At 41.5% G+C, this 20,122-nt stretch overlaps 1 protein-coding gene across 1 annotated transcript in view; it reads left to right on the plus strand.

Moving 5' to 3' along the window:
• Positions 1-20,122, plus strand: part of MUC2 (mucin 2, oligomeric mucus/gel-forming) — a 71,259-nt gene that overhangs the window by 11,430 nt on the left and 39,707 nt on the right. The window contains exons 9-25 of the mRNA XM_044426077.1: positions 352-469; positions 1,670-1,808; positions 4,220-4,330; positions 5,741-5,810; positions 6,390-6,527; positions 7,093-7,257; positions 8,376-8,470; positions 9,354-9,480; positions 10,045-10,300; positions 11,481-11,533; positions 12,523-12,623; positions 12,932-13,083; positions 13,323-13,461; positions 15,116-15,220; positions 15,477-15,659; positions 16,687-16,926; positions 18,998-19,154. Coding sequence (XP_044282012.1) covers positions 352-469; positions 1,670-1,808; positions 4,220-4,330; positions 5,741-5,810; positions 6,390-6,527; positions 7,093-7,257; positions 8,376-8,470; positions 9,354-9,480; positions 10,045-10,300; positions 11,481-11,533; positions 12,523-12,623; positions 12,932-13,083; positions 13,323-13,461; positions 15,116-15,220; positions 15,477-15,659; positions 16,687-16,926; positions 18,998-19,154 — 2,349 coding nt within the window. The remainder of the gene's footprint in view (positions 1-351; positions 470-1,669; positions 1,809-4,219; positions 4,331-5,740; positions 5,811-6,389; positions 6,528-7,092; positions 7,258-8,375; positions 8,471-9,353; positions 9,481-10,044; positions 10,301-11,480; positions 11,534-12,522; positions 12,624-12,931; positions 13,084-13,322; positions 13,462-15,115; positions 15,221-15,476; positions 15,660-16,686; positions 16,927-18,997; positions 19,155-20,122) is intronic.

The raw sequence follows: 20,122 nt of genomic DNA on the forward strand, positions 1-20,122 counted from the left end.
CAGTCTGGCTTAGTTTTGAATGTTAAAGAAACATTTACGTTCAGTTTTAAAAAGGCTGCACTGAACTCTTTTGGGAAAGTCTGAGATGCAATAGCTATAGAGAAAAAAAAAGTATTTAATTGCCTCCCTGAGAAAAGCTAACCAGTAGGGTCTTCCCTGAAAAGCCAGTCTCTGCACTATTCATTAATCTCAATCATTAGCTTTGGGGTTCCTCTGAGAATGTAATTCCTGCCTGAGTTCCCTCTACCTGGCTAGTGAATTAACTCTCTTAGCACAATGGGACTGCTCAGGGTTGCAGTTTCAGTTGTCATTATGAATATATTTTATTTTGTTCTTGGGGTGTTTTTGCAGGCACAGTCTATGATGACATCACTGGGCAAGGCTGTGTGTCCATAAGCCAATGCCACTGCAAAATTCATGGGAAGCTATATTCTCCTGGTCAGAACATCACCAATGACTGTGAAAGCTGGTAAGAAACCCTGTGCAGCAGCCGCCTCTTTCAGAATTACAAATATTAGAATCCAAGAATGGAGTCCTTGATTACCATTTTGATCCTCACTTTCCAGTGCCCGGTACCTTCGAATCCATTTGTTCATTACAATGTTATGCTAAAGACTTTGTTACATGTTACAAAGAATGTTCCATGTGACATCAAGATGGGGTTATAATCCTTATAATGATTGTGAACTAGGTTGTGCATATGCTAAGGAACTGTAATTATGCAGAAGTCCAGAAGAAGGAGAGTCACAGACTGATCCTAAACAGTATAACTCTAGTATAAATCAAAATTAAATCTTTAATTTTACTAGGTCCTTCTAGAAAAGTTCTTAGGGTTGTTGAGGTTTTGTGTGGGTGCATGTGGCCATTTTGTGGCACACATCAAAAAGTTTATTTATTATTTTGAATAATTTGAAAAGGGCATTGGCTGGTTCTTGCAGTGCAGCAAGCAAGAATATGGGTTATGCATGAGCTGAATGTGGGTTATCACTGTAGGCTATTGTTGAATCACGGGTTCTTGTGTTATGTGAACCTCAGTCTGCTAACAAGCCATGGCTTGTTAACTGTGAACAACTCACAAAAGGAATCCATGGTTTGTTGTTGGGTTCTGAACTGTAGGCAACCCACACTTAACCTACTTAACCTATACTCTTGTTTGCTGTTGTGTATGTGCCAGGTCATTATCAGGTAGGAAACACTCTGGACTAGGGGTGCAATGAAGCTCAGCTGAATCTGTCCCTCTAGCCTTTATCTTGTGCTCAGCCCTGTCTTAGAAAGTACACAAGCTGAGAAGTCTGCGGACACTTGTGGGATGAAGCTTGTACAACCGGCAACCTTCTTTTGCAGCACATGCTGCATCACATGCAACACAGACAAAAGCTGCTGCACATGATGTGGAAGAGGGATGTAGCTTGTGCAGCAAACACACGGGACTCAGTTCCTGGTGAGCGTTGAGTGAAGGCTGGGTGTGCTGACCAAGAACTCAGGCTCACCGCCTCGACAAAGCAGACTGGAGTCCAAGGAGCAGAGCCCAGGGATTCTGACAGATCCCAACGTCCAAAATGGATTCATCACACATCTGTACTCATTTCTATATCTGCTTATTGCGTTAGCACTCTAAACCGGCTTGGATATCCTGAGCCCATCTTGAATGCTTTGTCTGTATTCATAGCACCTGTTCATCAGGTAGATGGATATGCCAGGACTTACCCTGCCCACGAACATGTTCATTGGAGGGTGGCGCTCACATTACTACCTTTGATGAGAAGAAGTATACATTCCATGGAGACTGCTACTATGTGTTGACCAAGGTACATGTGTCAGATGTTTCTGCTTTGTCGAAAGAAAATATGCTCAACAAAACCAATTTTCTGGTAGGTTTTGTAGGTTTTGAAATAGGAGAAGAGGACACATTTCCAAAAAGCACAGTATAGGAAATGTCCTCTTTCTATCCTTGGGCCCATTCTGTGGGCTTGGTGATTCTGGGTGTGTTTGTGACAAACTAAACAATCCATATATTTTGTTTGAAATAGGTACAAATTCAGCTATTGTCATTTTTTCATCTACAATTTTGGTAAGAAACAATTGTGCTAGGGTAAAACTAATTGGCAAATCAGTGTATTTCTGGCCCTTGACCATTTTGTCCTGCTTGTGTATTAATCTGTTATAGGTATTTTTTCAACCAACACAAGAATTCATATTTACATGCTTATTTAAGCATGAATTTCTAACATATTTTCTCTCAAGACATGCATTTCTATCTGTACTTTCTCCCTAAATATGCATGTATGTGTTTGTGCGTGCGTGCATGCATGGGCTTTACAATGTATACGGATACATATTTTGAACTGTGAAGTATATTGGAACACTCAAGAATAGTGAAGGACAAATCTGTTGGTTTTGCTTTCCCCCCTCATTTGTCACACTTTAAATACTAAGTATTTAAATAAGAAGAAATTTGTAAATTTTGGTAAATTTGGTAAATTCTTATAGAAATTGAAAGGGATTGAAAGGGATTCTCACCCAACTGTGCCAGCCAAGTCAGTAGATACATGGGGAGACCCAAATTCTATCTGCTTGCCATGTAGACATTCAGTGTGAAGAGTCTGATAGAAAAAAATGATGGGCATCTTAATTCAGTTCTACAAAGAGAGTGAATACTCTGGGACTCAAACCCAGACTTTTAAGAGCTAAGCATTCAGCCCTAGGCCTGATTGTCTGAATCTTCCAGTTCTGGTTTCTCCTGTGTCTGCATTTCATAAAAGTCAAGTTCCATTTGTACCAAATATAGAGGATTTACAAATATTCACACATTCTTATCAGAAATGGAATTTTCACCCATCCTTATACAGGAAGCATGAAACCCAGTGCTAACTCATTTCTGATCTGCATGTTAATTCAGGAAATGTGGATCAGCTCAGTTCGTATTGGCATTCACAACAATTACATTCCTCCATCCTAAACTGGGTATGTCTGCACTGTGGAATTACTACCAAAAGCACAACCATTTTCCTGGCATTCCTTTATGGCACTACATTTTGCACTGCATTTTTCTGATACATCTCCCTGAGCAGTGGACTTAATTGGTGTGCAACCAGTCCTATGATTAGATTTACCCACTGCACTGCAAGATCAAGAGCAACAGTCTTTGGTGGAAAGTTTGGCCCCCTTTACCTCTAAATGCCAGTTTACTATACACTCTTTTCTTTGCTGGTTCATTTACCCACCGGCTGCACATGATGGAGCCACCCTGAAAGTTCTTAGGCTGTAGTGCTAAAGGCCACAGGCAGCTTAGCATCCTCACCATGCCCTTCCCAACAGCAGATGAGATGCAGCTGCATCACATACGGATGGAAGGAAATAATAAAATCCATTGCACAGACACTGTGTGCAACTTGCATCCCACTGTGCGCTTGATGATGGGATCAGATGCATATATGCTTGTATGCATTGGTGCAAAGTCACACTTTTGAAAATGTGCAAATCCGCCCAACATGCTAACTCTCCCCAAAATATGTATTTTTTGTATTTTGGCCTATGGGGGAAGTACACACATTTGGTTGTTTTTCTAAAAAAACAAAAACCATATACTTCTATGACTAAATTTGCATTTATTATGGAAAGTCTGCAGTATCAGCATGACTTGGGAAATGCCAGCCTGCAGCAGCCTCTGAGGGCTGGATTCTTAGACAATGGAATCACTTGAGTCCAGTGAGGATTGCTTGGACATCCTTAGCATCACAAAGGGACTTCTCTTAGGCACATTTATAAGAGCACTGGTGGCTGCTGCTGTTTTGGTCAATGGCCAACACCTGCTGGAACATGCAGTCAAATGTTCTCCATTTGGAAAATAAGCCTAGGCTTTTAATGCCAATACAGCAGTATCTAAGATATGGATAAAAGGTTGATCATGCACCGGAATGGGTTGTTTAAAGGCTTCGGCAAGGGGCGGCATAGAAATAATAATAATAATAATAATAATAATAATAATAATAATAATAAAGGGGCCATCGCATCCGATGGCATCAGGCATTTCCCTAAAGGTGGGGTAATATTTCCCCCTGAAGGAAAGCTGGGAAGACCTGGAGCCTGGATTTTAGAACTGGACATCTGGAAGAGAAGATTTATAATACTTTTTGTTCAAGGGCTAATTTCATTCTTTCTGTCAAAGGACATCATTCACAGCATCATATTAATTGTATTTGTTCTTCTGTAATTGCAGAGCAGTAAAAATGACTCACATGTACTCTTAGGAGAGCTGAGCCCTTGCAGTCCTACAGAGAAACAGACATGCCTGAAGACAGTTGTTCTATTAACAGAGCACAAGCAAAATGTAAGTTCAATGTAAATAATTCTGACATTGCTGTGAGTGAGTTCATCTAGAGCAGAATATTCCACCAAATCAAACTTTTGCTAATGTGTAAGAAAGGAAAGATACCATCCTGTCTCCTCATGCTGGCTGGCTGGCTGGCTGGCTGGCTGGCTGGCTTGCTCTCTCTCTCTCTCTCTCTCTCTCTCTCTCTCTCTCTCTCTCTCTCTCTCTCACACACACACACACACACACACACACACACACACACACACACACACACAGATAAAGCACAATTATTGGTGATATAGCACAGTACTTCCCCCCATTCCAGAAGATTCTAGTTAGCGTTCAGCCTCAATGCTGATCCAACATCTAAACTGCATTGAAAATGAAGTCACACACAGACATCCACATTTCATTCTTCAGTGTAAATAAGTTCACTTGTCTCTTTTTAAATCCCAAGCCCACATCATCCCTGCCTTTGTGCCTGTGTTTGTTTTGCTCTGTCTTGCTTTCACAAGCCCTTTGACAGTTATATATTTGTGGAATACATTCCTGCCCCACAAAACTTCACCAGAAGGGCGGGGGCTTTTCTGCAGTATACTCGGGACTGCCTTTGCTGTCAGTTGCCGGGGGAAGGGACACCTTGCAGGCCTAGGCCGCTCTGCATCCTTTGCAGCTGACTGTCGGTTTCTGACCAGGAAAGCACCCAATGTGTCGTTCTATGAAAGGCTTCTCAGCGTGGCATTTTCAGAGGGGGTTAAACCTCTCCAGGACAAACCTCTCCAGGAGCAAAACATCCTCCAGGCTGGTTTAAAATGTGATGTGTGGATCTGCCTCAAGGTTTACAGTATCACACAGCAAATGGGCATCCAGCACAAATGCGCTAGTCAAAAGCATCTATCTGTGTGAGATGGAAGCTGCTGTTTCCACAAGAAACTTAAAATCCCTGTTAAGTTTGCAGAATGAAAAAACAAACAAGTCGCCCACACTGACTGCAGCCCTGTGCCCAGTGAGGTCCACTTAATAAAGGGCTGAGGGACACTTGCATTGGATTAATGAGGGCCACGCCTTTATGGAAATTGCCCCTCCCCAAGCCAAGCATGAACTTTGGTGTGCTTCTCCAGGAATTTATGCAGGGTTGGGCATGTGTAAGCCCTGTGCATATTCCTACACTGCCTGAGGCAAGAGAGAAGTGCCACTGCGTGGCTCCCCAGCCCCTCCTGCCACCCCTTCCCCTTCCATGCCCCCTTTACCGTTGCTTCTGCCACGGAATCAGCTCTGTGGATCGCTGCTCTTGCAACATCCATGGCGCTCCTGCAGAGCTGGCATGGGTCTCGTGAGACTTGTGGAAATTCACGTGGTCTCACAAGGCTCCTCAGGGCTCTTGTAATGGTCCCGCTAAAACAGACTGTTTCTCTCTTCGCACAGGTTGTAGTCTTCAAAGCAGATGGCACAGTATTGCTGAATGAGATGCCGTTGAACTTGCCTTATAAAGGAGGTGAGAAAGGGAGCCATCTTCCCACCGCAGGACTGCCAAAATCCCCCCATTTACCTTTCAGAGATTCATTATAGGGCCTTCTCAGTTGTGGCCCCCCATCTATGGAATCAACTTCCCAGAGAAATTTGTCACGTGCCACCCTTATACACATCCCAGCGCCAGACCAAGACGTTTTTATTCAAGGAGCATTTTAATGGTTGATTATTTAATTGGAATTTGATTTTAATTGGTATTTTGAAGTAAATTTGTAATTAATTTGTTTTTTGTAAGCTGTCCAGAGACTTTTAGTATTGGGATGGCATATACAAACTGATGATGATGATGATGATGTTGTTGTTCTAAGATTTTTCCAATCAGTTGTCAAACTATTACTTGGTGTTCCTGCTAAGAGGGTGATATTACCTTATTCTTATAATTTATTGATATTGTGGTTTTAATTGTTTATGCATGAAGGTTGATGTTGGTTTTTATTATGTAAACTATCTAGACACCCCTGCGGTTATGAGATAGTATGTAAAAGTGCTAAATAATAAATAATAATGAACAACATCATGACCTGGCTTTCCCTTTGCTTTCCAGCCAGCTTCTCGGCTTTCCAGCCATCGTCCTACTACATCATTGTGCACACGCATTATGGCCTCAAGCTGCAGATCCAGCTGGCTCCAATTATGCAGTTGTTCATTATTGCAGATCAGTCTGCCAAGGGACTTCTCCAAGGCAAGTCTGAACCGTCGTGTGGCACTGCAGGGGATATTGCAGGAGCACTGTAAGGACTGAAGTTTTCGAAAAATGGAACTGAGATTTCTATGTCCACCAAAAACAGAAAGAAAGAAAAGCAAATGAGGTTGTCCATAAAACGTAAATCCTAACCTAACCTCTTCTAGAATCTTCCATTCCATTACTGGATAGACTATTTGAAGAGCAAGCAAACTATAAAATTACCTTGTATTTCTATTTATTTTATGAATTAATGATACTTGTATTCTGCTTGAGAAGTCAAAAGCTGCTCATATGCCAAAGCATTAAAAATCACAATTACCAAAATGCTGCCTTAAGCTACAGCTACAATAAACAAAGATAGACAAGGACCCAGAAAGAGTAGCATCAGTTTACTTAGCAGTGTGTGTGCTGGTTGGGAGTTGCTGCTGAACTGAATTAAAATATCTCGGTTGTGTTGCCATGACCACTGCTTACTCTTTGACTCTTGGTTATTACTCAATGACCAAGCCATGGCTTTCAAAACAAGACATAACCAGCCAACTTCTGCTGCCTTCATCCGCAGGTCTTTGTGGGAATTTCAATGGAATAGAGAATGATGATTTCAAAACATCTGGAGGACTGGTTGAAGCAACAGGGGCTTCCTTTGCTAACACCTGGAAAGCACAAGCCAGCTGCGCTGACCAGGTGGAAAAGTGGGACAACCCTTGTGCCCTTAGCATTGAACATGGTAAGCACAGATGTTCTTCATAGATACATGGTGGCTTTCAGTTGGATCCTCACTAGTTACCCTTTATGGCCAATATTCAGGTTCAGGTCAAATACTGAATTCGCTGATGGGAACTTTCTTTATTACTCAAGTCAGCACTGCATAAGACCGTGCTTGGTCTGCGTCTTTGAACATACAATTAGCCTGCCACTTCCTTTTAGTGGATCAGAACAAATAGACATTTCTAAAGAATTAGGAGGCAAGGCTCACACGATGAAGACAACTGATCCATTTGACCTATTGTGGCTTTGAAAATAGAAGCCAGTTTGGTGTAACCTTCCATAATATTCCAATTACTTGCCTTTGTGGTCCTCTGAGTAGGCATACTCCTTCCAGTATGCTCAAAGAGTCCAGGAAGATAAGACTATTGAGACTGCACTGTTCTTAGATGATGGGGGATACAATTATGTCAATAGCTATAAATTTAAAGGGGAGTGGACCTTGTGATAAGGTGGACAGTACTTACTTGGTTTCACCATACTGTATTGCTGTGAGATCACTAGAATTATTTGCATACTAGATGATACACATCATCCAACACATAGAAAGACTGGGGATTGGTGGGAAATGTGTTGGGTTCACATTTTAATGCAATATCCCCAAACTTGTACTTCCTGAACCTATGCGGAAACTAGAATGTAGGAATATGACAAGATTTCCAAATTTTGTGATGCACTTGACAAAGTGCAACAATGTTCACAAAAATGTATACAATAGAGGAAAATAAATACAATGGAATAAATAAATGCATATGGAAATGTCTACAGAGATAATGTATAAATCAGTGAAAAGGATATACCAAGCTGTATTACATAAGAGAAAATCTCTTCTCCCACATTTATATATTTAGACAAATTCCTACAAAGGTACATAGATGAATGTACAGCAAAAAAAACCTTAATTTTTTTTTTACTTTAAAAGAACTAATTCGCAAACAGATGTGGAAATAAGATATAACAAACTTTATGCAGGAAAAATGAGAAACTGAGCAGCAGTGAATATGGCAGATTTGTTCATCCATAGGAAAGACATTAAATTAGTGGTTAATAATAACATTTAATCTCCCTGCTTAATTGCAGAGAATTATGCTGAACACTGGTGTTCTTTACTGAAAAGTACAGAAGCTCCTTTTGCCAGATGTCACTCAGTCATTGATCCATTAGATTATTATAAGGTAAGGATTTTAAAATTATTCCAGCTCCTTTGCTCTGGAAGCCTGGAATTTTGTTTTCACTTTCAAAACAGCTCTTTTCCAAATTGTTTTTCCAAAGTGATAGAATTACTAACAACAGGTGATCAAATTTTGAAACATAGCCTAAGTTTCTAGCCTTTTTTGTTCAAAATATATGAACCTGAACAAACCCACAGCAGATAAAGAACAAATATGCTGAATACCTTGCATACAGATAGAGAGGCCATGAGTCAAAGAGCAATTTTGGGTATATTCAAGACCTTGTAAATTCCAAGTAGGGTATTTCTTTTTGAATAGTGGACTTCCATGTCACACAATGAATCACTTGAGATGCTGATTCAGTGTGAAAAGCAGTTTGTTATGTGACACGGATGGCTGAGTGTGTGATCAGTGAAATGAAAGCCCCGCATCCCTTTGGGGAGATGGAATTAGATGCACGCTGCTTGGGATATTGTCCACAGGCAAACTATCCAAAATGGCAAAATCAAACAGATGTTATTTTAGTGATCAGTTAGTTTGGTTCCTGATTCAGTATATCAGATATGCTATCCCATCCCTAAAGGGAAAGGGATAACCATCCTTTAGATGAGGCATGTACAGACTTTGTACATTCTTACCGCATCTGCCTGTTGCAAGTTTTGCGGTGCCTTTCATTCCATTATCTGCTCCCTGATAGAATACCTGCAAAAATGTGCAAATCCATTTCAAAATCTGCTTTAGTCTATGGGAAGAAATTCACAATGTGGAAATAGCTCCTTCAGTTTAAAGTGGGTAACTCACCATTGATCCTGTTGGCGGCTGGCTAGCCATTGCTCTTCCTTGTGAGTTTGATTGACAGTTCCCTGATCTCCCCCTCCCCCCCCAGCGCTGCAAGTATGACGCCTGCAACTGCAACTCCAACGAGAGGTGCTTGTGCGCTGCCCTCTCATCTTATGCAAGAGCCTGCGCCTTCCACGGAGTCATGCTGTGGGGCTGGAGGGAACACATCTGCTGTACGTATCTGCGCCTGCATCTTTACCTTGGACAGATGGACAAAAGCTCTTTGAATACCAGTGCATTCTCCCTGAGGTTGCCCACAGGCCATGATAAAAACCATAGTATACCTCACTCAGAAGACTGGTTTTGGGAGTATGCAAAATATTTGGGTGAATTGAAAAGGAAGAAAAATATTGTGTTGTTTGAATTGACAGGGGATGACAGGGGAACAGACATAATGAATTCCCAAGACCTGGAGAATGGAATTTTGGATAAGTGGGTGCATGCAATAAAATTTAATTGCTAATTCCTTTATTCTATTGCATGTTAATGGAAGCGGGTGGGGGTTAATCAAGTGGTCAGTAATGTATTTTGCTGTTCCATTGCTTTCATTGCGGATTCAGAAATACATGCAATGACTGCCCAGACATATCAGTTTTTCTTTGTAGAAAAAACATTGGGAGTAAATTCAGATAGCATGCACTGAACTGACTTTAGAATGGCAAACCACCAAGCTCCTGCGTGGGTTTACTGACTTACTTAGAACTTGTATGAGCTTCTTTTTTCTCCTTCTCATTCAGACAAAGAAGAGACCTCTTGCCCAGCCAGCCAAGTCTTCCTCTACAATCTGACCACGTGCCAGCGCACCTGCCGCTCTCTTTCGGAAGGCGACAAGCACTGCTTGCTCGGCTTCACGCCCCTCGATGGCTGTGGCTGCCCTGCTCATACCTACATGAACGAGAAAGGCATCTGCGTGCCCATGTCTCAGTGCTCGTGTTATTACAAAGGGACATTTGTGGAGGCTGGAGACTTTGTGATGAAGCAAGACCAGCGGTGGTAGGTGACAGTCTTGGCTCATTGCCTTTCTGACAAGGGGGGAAGGTGATCTTAATATAAGGACTGATTTCTTCTTGTGATGTACTCTTAACTTGTGCAGCCTAAAACAGGACTGGCCCTTCAGTTAGGCAGAGTGAAGTGGCAGCTGAGTTTGGGTATCCCAAAAAGGGAGTAAATGGTTGCTGATTTACTTAACATGCTTGTATTGCACTGCCGGAGTTGGGAAAAGGTGCTTGTGAGATTTCTGCCTTGGGAACTGGAATAACTTGGGAGGCCCTGGTGCCAGGTAGCTAGACATGAGTTGCGTTGTACCACTTGTTCTCTCACCTTAGGACACAAAATGTCTTGGAGAGCCCTGCTCCAAAAGGACAGAGCCTCTTGGGATTATGTTGGCAGTGTAGGAGTGTCCAGTATATAAGCATTCTTGTTTTCTAGAGCCATAGGGCAACAAAGGGAATTTCAGCCTTAGTCTGGAAGATTGTGTCTCTAAAACAATATCAGAGCAGGTGTGGCTATGCCCGTCTGGAATGATCAGAGTTTTAAATGCTTTAGAATTCCAGGTTCTTCACTGGGGTCCTGTTCAGAACAAAAAGCATTTTAAGCAGCTTCGTGGTAAATCCTGATGTGGGTACCTTGAAAAGGCACCATCAGAGCCACACATGGGCCCATTTTATCTACCATTTATCTTTAAGAGATGTTCTAAAGTTCTTGAAGGAAGTTCCTCCCTTCTCACTGCAACTCAATGAATATGTCCCAGCATTTAAAAATGTAGAAGTATCTTGTAAGTTCTTAGTGAGAAGCTGATCTTCAGTGACTGGACGATTTTGCTCTTTATTTTGTGAAATGATAGGGCAGCATCCATGATGTTCAATTTATAGCAGGGGAGCTATTAGTCAGCAAAACCCACAAAGGGTGCTATGGCATCTTAAGGAGTGACAAATTTATTATGGAAAAAGCTTTCATGGACACTGTCCACTTCATCAGATACATTGACATGTTTAGTAGAAATGGTATTATATGTTTGTTTAAGTTTTTCCAATGTATCTTTAGTTTTATTAATATACACTGGAACATACACATTAGAATTCACAATATATACATATTATTTATGGTGATATATATACATTAGAATTCACTGGCTTCTGATTTCTTTTTTTTCCTATGATACGTTCTTTTCTAGTATTTGCAAAAATGGAAGACTCCTTTGTGTAGAAGTGGGAACACCAGATCATGGTAGATATAACTTTTTAGATATACATATGTCTTTTTCCATCCTAATTGGCTTCATTTAAAGTAAAGATCTAAAGATCGCTCCTTGTCAGTGTGCAAAACACCTCCTTTGGATAGCAAGCCCAGGCACCATAGGAATCTTCAGATTCCCCCTTCTGAAGTCAGGGACTGCACTCCAGTCTTGGCAATCAGAGCTCTGCTCCTCACAGCTAGTGCAGAAAGAACTGCATTGGCTGTTCTGTGAGACTGGAAAAGTCACCTCAAAGAAGGAGGAAACAGGGAGGAGGGGGAGGAGACCAGAAAGGCCAGGATCTGACTTATCTTGAGTATCCTTTAGTGAAATCAGCAGGAAGGGAGGCAAAGATGACCTCTATCACTCCACACACCCTTCATTGGATGATCAGACAGGTTCGGGGCTTCCTGTCAATGAGGGTTCAGGCAATAGGACTGTACTCTTAAGAGTACATGGAATTCTGCCCTGTGATTTTTCAGGGGAAAAAATAGCAATCCCCTTCCCAGCTCCCTTAACCACACTCTTCATTAGACTGATTAAAAGGCCATCTCTCTCTTTTTCTTTTATTAGCAGTGCAATTATATATGTACCTGTTTAGAAGAAAGCCCCATTTAGTTGACTAGAACTTATTGCTAGGTAAGTCTAGGATTGTATAGGATTTGGCCTCAGTCTAGGATCTGTTACATTGGCAGGGCTGCTTTTGATCTTGACTGGGGTGATTCATTCTACGCGCATAGTAAATCTTCCCTGATGCATTGTTAAGCAGTCACTTGAAGTGATATAAAACCAAGTTAAAGGCTCCCGTCCCCCGTGACCTCTCCTCCAAGCATGTATTTATGCACTCCAGAGCATTCACTCGTTCCTGGATCACCAAACTTCCCTCTCTTCTGTTTTTTTTTTTTTTTTCATTTCTGCATTATTCTGCATTATTAACATAGATCCAAGAGTTTGTTCTCAGTATACTATATGTATTTTGCAGGATGTTCAAACAATAAGACATATTTTGACTGCAACAAGAATGAGACTTGGTCGTATCAGTCTCCAGTTCTACTCAGCTGCCAAACACTGGGTACCGAACATGTATGTCTTCTTTGTATTCTTGCCTGCATCCTGGTGTCTTCTTTCCTTTGCTCCATGGAAAGCTTATGCACTGATTCTAAGCATGTCTAATAAACCCCACTGAGGGAATACATTTGGTAAATGTGTTTTGGATTATAACCACAGAGAAACCAATGTTTATGCAGTGGTACTTTTTCTCTGTCATTCATTCTGGTTGTGTTTAGTCCGTGGCTATTTTTCTTTCCTTTGAGAGTAAGTTAAACTATTTTTCTCTGTTGGTATCGAATAATATTTCCACCCAATAAAACCCACATTCTTGCTTACCATAGTTCCAAACGGAGTGCATCTCAGGGTGTGTGTGCCCTGAGGGACTGATTGATGATGGGAGAGGCAACTGTGTTAAGGAAGAGGACTGCCCATGCATTCATAACAATGAGTTCTATTCCTCTGGAAAACAAATAAAAGTGGACTGTAATACATGGTAAGATGTTGTTGTTGCTGTTACTATTATTATATTAGTATTGTCTTTTATTATTGTATTATTATTGTTGCACATATTAGCACTAATAGTAATAGTCGATGAGTGTCCTACCATGCAAACAATATATATATATGAACAACATGTTCATCATATACATTCAGGTCATCTTGCGGTTCAAAGGCAATACACTGAGACAGAGATCAGGCCTTACTCAAGTCTTCCTTTTTCCCACTTTCCAGTACTTGCCAAAAAGGAAGCTGGAAGTGCACTGGCATTGCCTGCTATGGGACATGTAACATTTATGGAAGTGGCCATTACGTCAGCTTTGATGGCAGAATCTATGATTTTGAGGGTAACTGTGAATATGTGGCTGTGCAGGTAATGTTCAATTACTATTCAGATACTCCTTGGAGTCACCTTCTATGACATCATCCCTATGTAGAAGTGTAGCAACATTTAAATAATTTCTGTTGGCGATTGAACCACTGTGTTTATTTTACCATATACATGTGATAGTAATTCAGTTCAGGGAATTAAAATGTTTTCAGTTTAACCACTCTTCTAAACAAATGTCTCTCATTTGTGAATGACATACTTCATCAATAAGCCTGCAGAAGACATGGAAACAGTTGCAAGTCCGGGTTTTATCACTCCAAACTAGTAGCAATGGGTAACACAGTGACTGAGTTTTCATAACAGAACAAGCAACCCTTTATCATAGTTTATATTTATCATAGTTTGCCGTTTCTTACCATGATCTACTTGAAAGATGATCAAATGGTTTCCATGTTATAATTGCTTCCATTCTTACTGCTCAGTCCTCCCATTGTTGGCACGTATCCCATCAGCTGCCATGCCTGAAATTCAATCTCAAGCCACAGCACTCCCTGCCTACATCTCCTGCCTCTTCTTCTTTGGTCTGCACCTCTGTTAGTAGGCAGAGAAGGATAGTAGAGGCTGGATAGCTGGAGCAGATCCTGCAGTTGCTGTTTTCTCCAGGGGACTGTGGGAATTGTATTCCAAGGCTGTGGAAACCACAAGTCTGGGTTCTGACAGCACAGCAAGCCATGGTGGTATGGAGAAACCATAGAACAAGCCAGTTTCTTCTTCAGCTTTCTAAAAATCAAACTTACCATGGTAAAATACATAATTGGGTGCAGGCAACAAGACAGGCCAACAAAGGCATAAAAAGGGCACCATGTCATGTCTGAATCCAGCCAATTTAGCAGCAACTAAATTGAAAGCAATGGAAACTTAAGTTAGGCAAAACTTATATCATTGGTTTGACTGGGACCAAGTCATGATTATCTTAGTTTAGCCTGAAGTTTAGCTGTGTGGATGCTCTTGTGATGCCCTTTTGTGTTTAAATCATTTATTTAAATAATTTCTTTATAAATTTATATTGATTATAAATAAATAACTTTATAGTTTATGTAAATTATTTATAAATATTTGATATTTATTTATTAGACATCTATCCCACCCAATGCATCCTATTCATTCATTCATTCATCATTCTTTCCATCTTCATTCATTTTGTCATTCATGCACTTCCCACTCAGATATCTCTGGTGGATTGACTTGCCACTTTTTCATATATGGCCAGGGTTTTTTCTTGTTACTTTAAAAAAAATATGTTGGGCAGCAAGATCCACCAGCACTCTTGAATGGTTTTCTCAAGGAAGGACAGAACCACAGGGCATTTCTACATGTTTGCATCACCTTGATTTGTGACATGGTGTATTGTGATATCACATGTGGCCACATCATTGAGTGCCCAAGAATAATTAGCCACAAAGAATTAGTGTTGTCTTTTAAAAAAATAAGTTCACTTTTTCCTATTTAGTCAATGCTGTGTGACCCAAATGCTCTCAGAATTATGAACAACTGTAAAACGTGAAATATAGGAAACTTACTGTGAATAAAATAATTAAACACAGTTTTGATTAATTTTGAAAGCACAAATGAAAATCAGAGTAATCTGCATTGGTGTTGCTTAGTTTTCCTCATGTTTCCTTTCCACCTTCTCTAGGATTACTGCGGCAACAAAGAGGGAACATTTAGTGTCATCACAGAAAATGTCCCATGTGGAAACACAGGAGTTACTTGCTCCAAGGCCATTAAAATTTTTCTAGGGGTATGTACCAACATAGAAGAAAATGTTCTCAAAAGTGTTGATCTGTACCTGGGGGGGCCTCTTGCACAACCCCCCCCCCCAGTGGTCTAAACTGTGGCTTCTGCCACTCCTGAAATTCCTGCTGGGATGGCAGTAGCAAAATGGGTTGGGGCTGCTACTGACCTTTGTGGCTAACTTTGATGGTGGCCAAGAAATGCTAAATGTAGCTTTAAAGGCTTGTTTCAGTATAAAGCCCCCATCACTGTCTGTCTTTCAGAACACTGAGCTGAAGTTTGAAGGAACAAAGATAGAAAAATTTGTTCTGAATAACCGTAGTGATGTGACTCATTTGATTCGTGAGCGTGTTGGACTGTACATTGTGGTTGAAAGCAGCAATGGCATTGTTCTCATCTGGGACAAGAAGACTACCATAATCATCAAGCTAACACCACGTTATCAGGTGAGTGGTTCTGGAACTTCTTCCTAAAATGGCATGGAAGGTCTGCTACTAATCAATGAATGCAAATAAAAAGGTGATTTTTGATGCATTGCTTGTCCATGTGTGCCTTAATGCACCTTTTGGATTCTTCAATAGATCCTACTATGCATTACAGTTAATGAAAAACATTCATCAATGACTCTCTCCATATAACTTGCAGACACCCATTTCTAGCAATATTGAAGATACGGGATGGAACCATAAATATTCAGGAGGAAAATCCAGTCCCTTGTTACTTCCTTGCCTTCTCCTCCCACTTGCGTAGCTCAGCAGCAGGATTGTCTTACTCCCTCCTCATGGCCTCGTGAGAAACAGAGTGAAGGGGTGGTGAGGGCTCCTTCTTTGCTAGGAAGCATCGTGAAAATAGGCATGGAAATAGACTAGGCAACACTCATGGATGATTTTGGCCTCATTTATAGAAAATCAGTGTTTTCGTGCTAACTGTCTATAACAACTTCATCAAGGCACTGGTTCAAGATTAATGGTTGGCATGGTTCTAGAAATGGTAATTGGGCTACAGGCCGAATTATTTCTGCCCCAATTTGAAGCAAATTGGCCCATTTCCTCCCCGCTGTCCCATCTTCAAGCACCAGTTGGCAGCCTTTTTCCTGCACGTGGGGAAGAGCTATTGAGCACATGAGGGCTGTTTGAGGCATCACAGCATGAAGGGCATGAGCAAGGCTGCCCCCTTAGGGAGCATTGCTAGCCATGCTCAGACTGGGGAGAAGCCCTGCAGGTCCCAGTATGCTCCAGCCAGCCATGGCCAGCAGTTGTGGGACATTTTCTGTCTGAACATACGTAGGATTACACCTTCTGTTTTTGAAAGATCAATCTTGTTTTGTTTTCTAAAAATCCAATCCCATGTAAGATTGGGAATGCTGAAAAATAAATGCACACCAGAGTTAGGACAATTATCTTTTCAAGCAATCCAGTGACTCCCAGGTTTAAGCCACGGTCGATCGGCTCTGATGCTTTGCTTTTCTCCCAGGGAAAAGTGTGTGGTTTGTGTGGAAACTTTGATGGCAAGGCCAGCAACGACTTCACAACTAGGAGCATGGTTCAAGTGAATGATGCATTGGCCTTTGGAAATTCATGGAAAATGGATCCCGCTTGCCCCGACGTGGAAGTAAATATTGAGCCCTGTGAAGTGAGACCCCATCGCAGATCCTGGGCAGAGAAAGAGTGTAGCCTCATCAAAAGCGAGTCTTTTAAAACATGTCATTATAAGGTTGGTACAATGACCTAGTTGCTAGACAATACTTTGCTACAGTGGCCTGGAAGAAAAATAAGCAATTGCCGCATGAGACCATATGGACAATGCACCACTTTCTTTGAAGTCATGCTAAAACAATCTCCCAATGCACTGTGGTCCCAACCCAAAGGAAGTGACTTGCACTTGGATCCCCTTCACCACTAGGATAGCAGTGGGCCACAACTAAAATAAATCCCAGGATTTCAGTGTGACTTGGGTTGCAAATCTATGCAGCCTTTTCTAATATTCATCAAGAATTAAAATATTAAAAGACATTTTAATATCTATTAGTCACTACCTATCCTCCAGTTATATTATATTGTTTTATATGGTTATTTATTTATGTTGTGAGCCACCCCGAGGCTTCGGCAAATGGGGCGGCATAGAAGTTCCCTAAATAAATAAATATTAATTTAATATAAATTTATTAAGTTTTATATTAATTTATGCCATTGTTTTATTGTTTTATAATGTATTTTAATTGTCTGATATTAGCCACCTAGAGATGCCATGGGCAAAATAGGTGGCATGTAAATGTTTTAACTAAATAAGAGGCTTAGCTATTTGTATGCCCTTATTGCTGTAAGAGGGTTCAGTACTGTAACTATGCACTTCCACAATTTCTGCTGGTTCCAATTCTGAAGGCTTGGAAGAAGCACTAGAAAGTTAATCAAGCTTTTTGCTACTCTGAGTTCCAAAACCATTTCCCTCTGTTTATATATAGTGTTGCCTAGTTGATGTCCACTAGCTTGGGCCTAGTGATACCTTTGAGTCTAAGAGTGGAGGTGCTTAAATATCACAATTCTCCATGGCTCACCTCAGTCCATTTCAGATTGAACCCAGATCTCAAATGGATCCATTCCCCAAGCCTCTCTCATCACATGTCCACTACCCATTTCTCCCAAACTTACCTGGGAGAAGACCAACTGGGAGGCCACCCAACAATGTTGTGCCTCAGACATCAAAGTTATGTGCCTGGATTTCAAGTGTCCCTGGATGTTGTCACGAAGATGCACAGTGACATCCAGTCAGGTGGGCAACCACAAGAAGCATCAACATTGAAATGTGGCCTAAAGGTCAAACAAAACAAATGCCCAGGAGACAGTCTCTGAATCAATATGGTTTGATTGGAACAGTTCCATCCATCCAGAAAGGATGGTGGAGCAGTTCTCTGGGTCAGGGATCAATAGATGCATAGGAAGTCCAAACAAGAAGAGTAGACAATGTGGTGCTCCAATCAAGATTGCACCTTTGAATACTACCTTGGGGCTCTCTGAGGTGCCCTACCCCTCCCACTATCTATTTTGATTTTCCATATAACATTTCTCCTTGGCAGCAATCACTTCAGAGCAAAATGGTGGCTGCAGCTGCTCCACCGTCTTTTCCCACGAGTGCCTCTGGACAACACTTGGCTCTGGAGACATTGTTGGGAAAGGAAGATAGCAGGTGGTTGCAGGCCAAGGCTTTCCTCTTCAATGTGTCCCTTTTGTGGTTGTGTCTTAGTCAGTTTCTCATATTGTGGGTTATGCCCACGGGCCCCAAAAGGCTCACTATCCTTGTTGTAGGCCATCTGGCCACTACAGAGGGAGACAGAAAGATGTGAGCTGTGTCTAGTATTCTTGGTGCAAGCCAAGGTATGGGGCTCCATTTCCCCTTTTTTCGCCCTCTTCACAGATGCCCCATTTTATAAAATGTTGCCCAAACCAATTGTATCACTGAATGTACTTTTGTTGAATGGCAAATGTGTTGCTTTTGACATACAAATGTTACTGGACAAAGAAACTTTTGCCTGAAACGCGAATTGAGGAGCACAATCTCAGGGGGATAAAATGTGCCCTGCATTCCTGATACCGTTTTGTTCTGAACCAAGTTGTAACGGGGTGGCGGTACCATGGATGTGCTATGGATATAGCAGCAAAATCCATGCGTGTTGGCAGCTATGGGGATTGATGGTGAAAGATCCTGGTGAGATGAGGATGCTGTTTCAGTGCACTGGGATGGGGAACTGATGAACCAGAGCAATAGCCAGACCCTGATGTCCTAACAGGTGAATCCGGAACCATACTATGAAGCCTGTGTGCATGACTCATGTGCCTGTGACAGCGGTGGAGACTGCGACTGCTTCTGTGCGGCTGTTGCTGTCTATGCACAGGAATGCATCAAAGCTGGAGCTTGTGTCAGCTGGAGAACTCCTGAGAGATGCCGTGAGTATCCTCGGCAAACCATTTCCTGCGTGTACCTGGAACACACAGGCTTGCAAAACTGGCTTAAGCAGTGACCACAATTCTAGGTGCATGTGTTTGTGTGTGTGTGTTTAAATTATTGCTGTGCATTTATATCCTGCCTTTCTTTCTCCTGCAAGAAACCCAAAGCATCTTACAAGGGTCACCTCCTTTCCATTTATCTTCATAACAACAACCTTGTGGGGTAGGTTAGGCTGAGAGGCAGTGACCAGTCCAAAGTCACCCAGTGGGCTCCATAGCTGGGTGGGGACTAGAACCAGAATCCAGTTCAGTATTCCTAGGCACCATACCACACTGGCCCCTATTAGCCACCTTTAACTCTGTCTTGTATATCCAGAGATTGGTTAGTTCTTCATGTCTCATACTTGCAGGCATTGAATATGCTTGTGGCTTCATCTCTTTATGATAATGTCCAGCTCTGCCTTCAAAATAACATTCAGGTGGGAATCAAGAGACCCCATAGCTCAGCTAGTTATCCTGCTTTCCTTTAAACAGGATACCCTCTGTCCAAGGAACCCTTGGGAAGGTCAGGATGCCAACAGATCACAAGATAGCTGGCGAAAATCAATGCTTTGCCTTATGGAACAGTCTTCAGGCAGTTGCAACCATTACATTAGAGATGCATCCACTTATTGCCCCATCAACCTGATGAGGATCGTGGGTTAACTCTGTTTCTTTGGCATGAGTTGAGTTGGTTTAGGGTGTAACCCAATACAAGTTGGGACTGCAGGCCTCTTTGTCTCTAAACTTGCATAGGATTGTACCTTTCATTGACTTGCATGACTTACTTATTCAGGTATCTTTTGGTCTTCCGAACAGTTAAGAAATGATTGCAGAAATGAATATCCCTCACAATTTAAACATATCTTGAACCATTCATAATTTTAAGAGATTTAACTTGTTCCCTACATTTCAAGGTGGCTTATAAC

This window comes from Varanus komodoensis, unplaced genomic scaffold (assembly GCF_004798865.1).
Source record: "Varanus komodoensis strain SLA01 unplaced genomic scaffold, ASM479886v1 scaffold16, whole genome shotgun sequence".
NCBI classification, from domain to species: domain Eukaryota; kingdom Metazoa; phylum Chordata; class Lepidosauria; order Squamata; family Varanidae; genus Varanus; species Varanus komodoensis.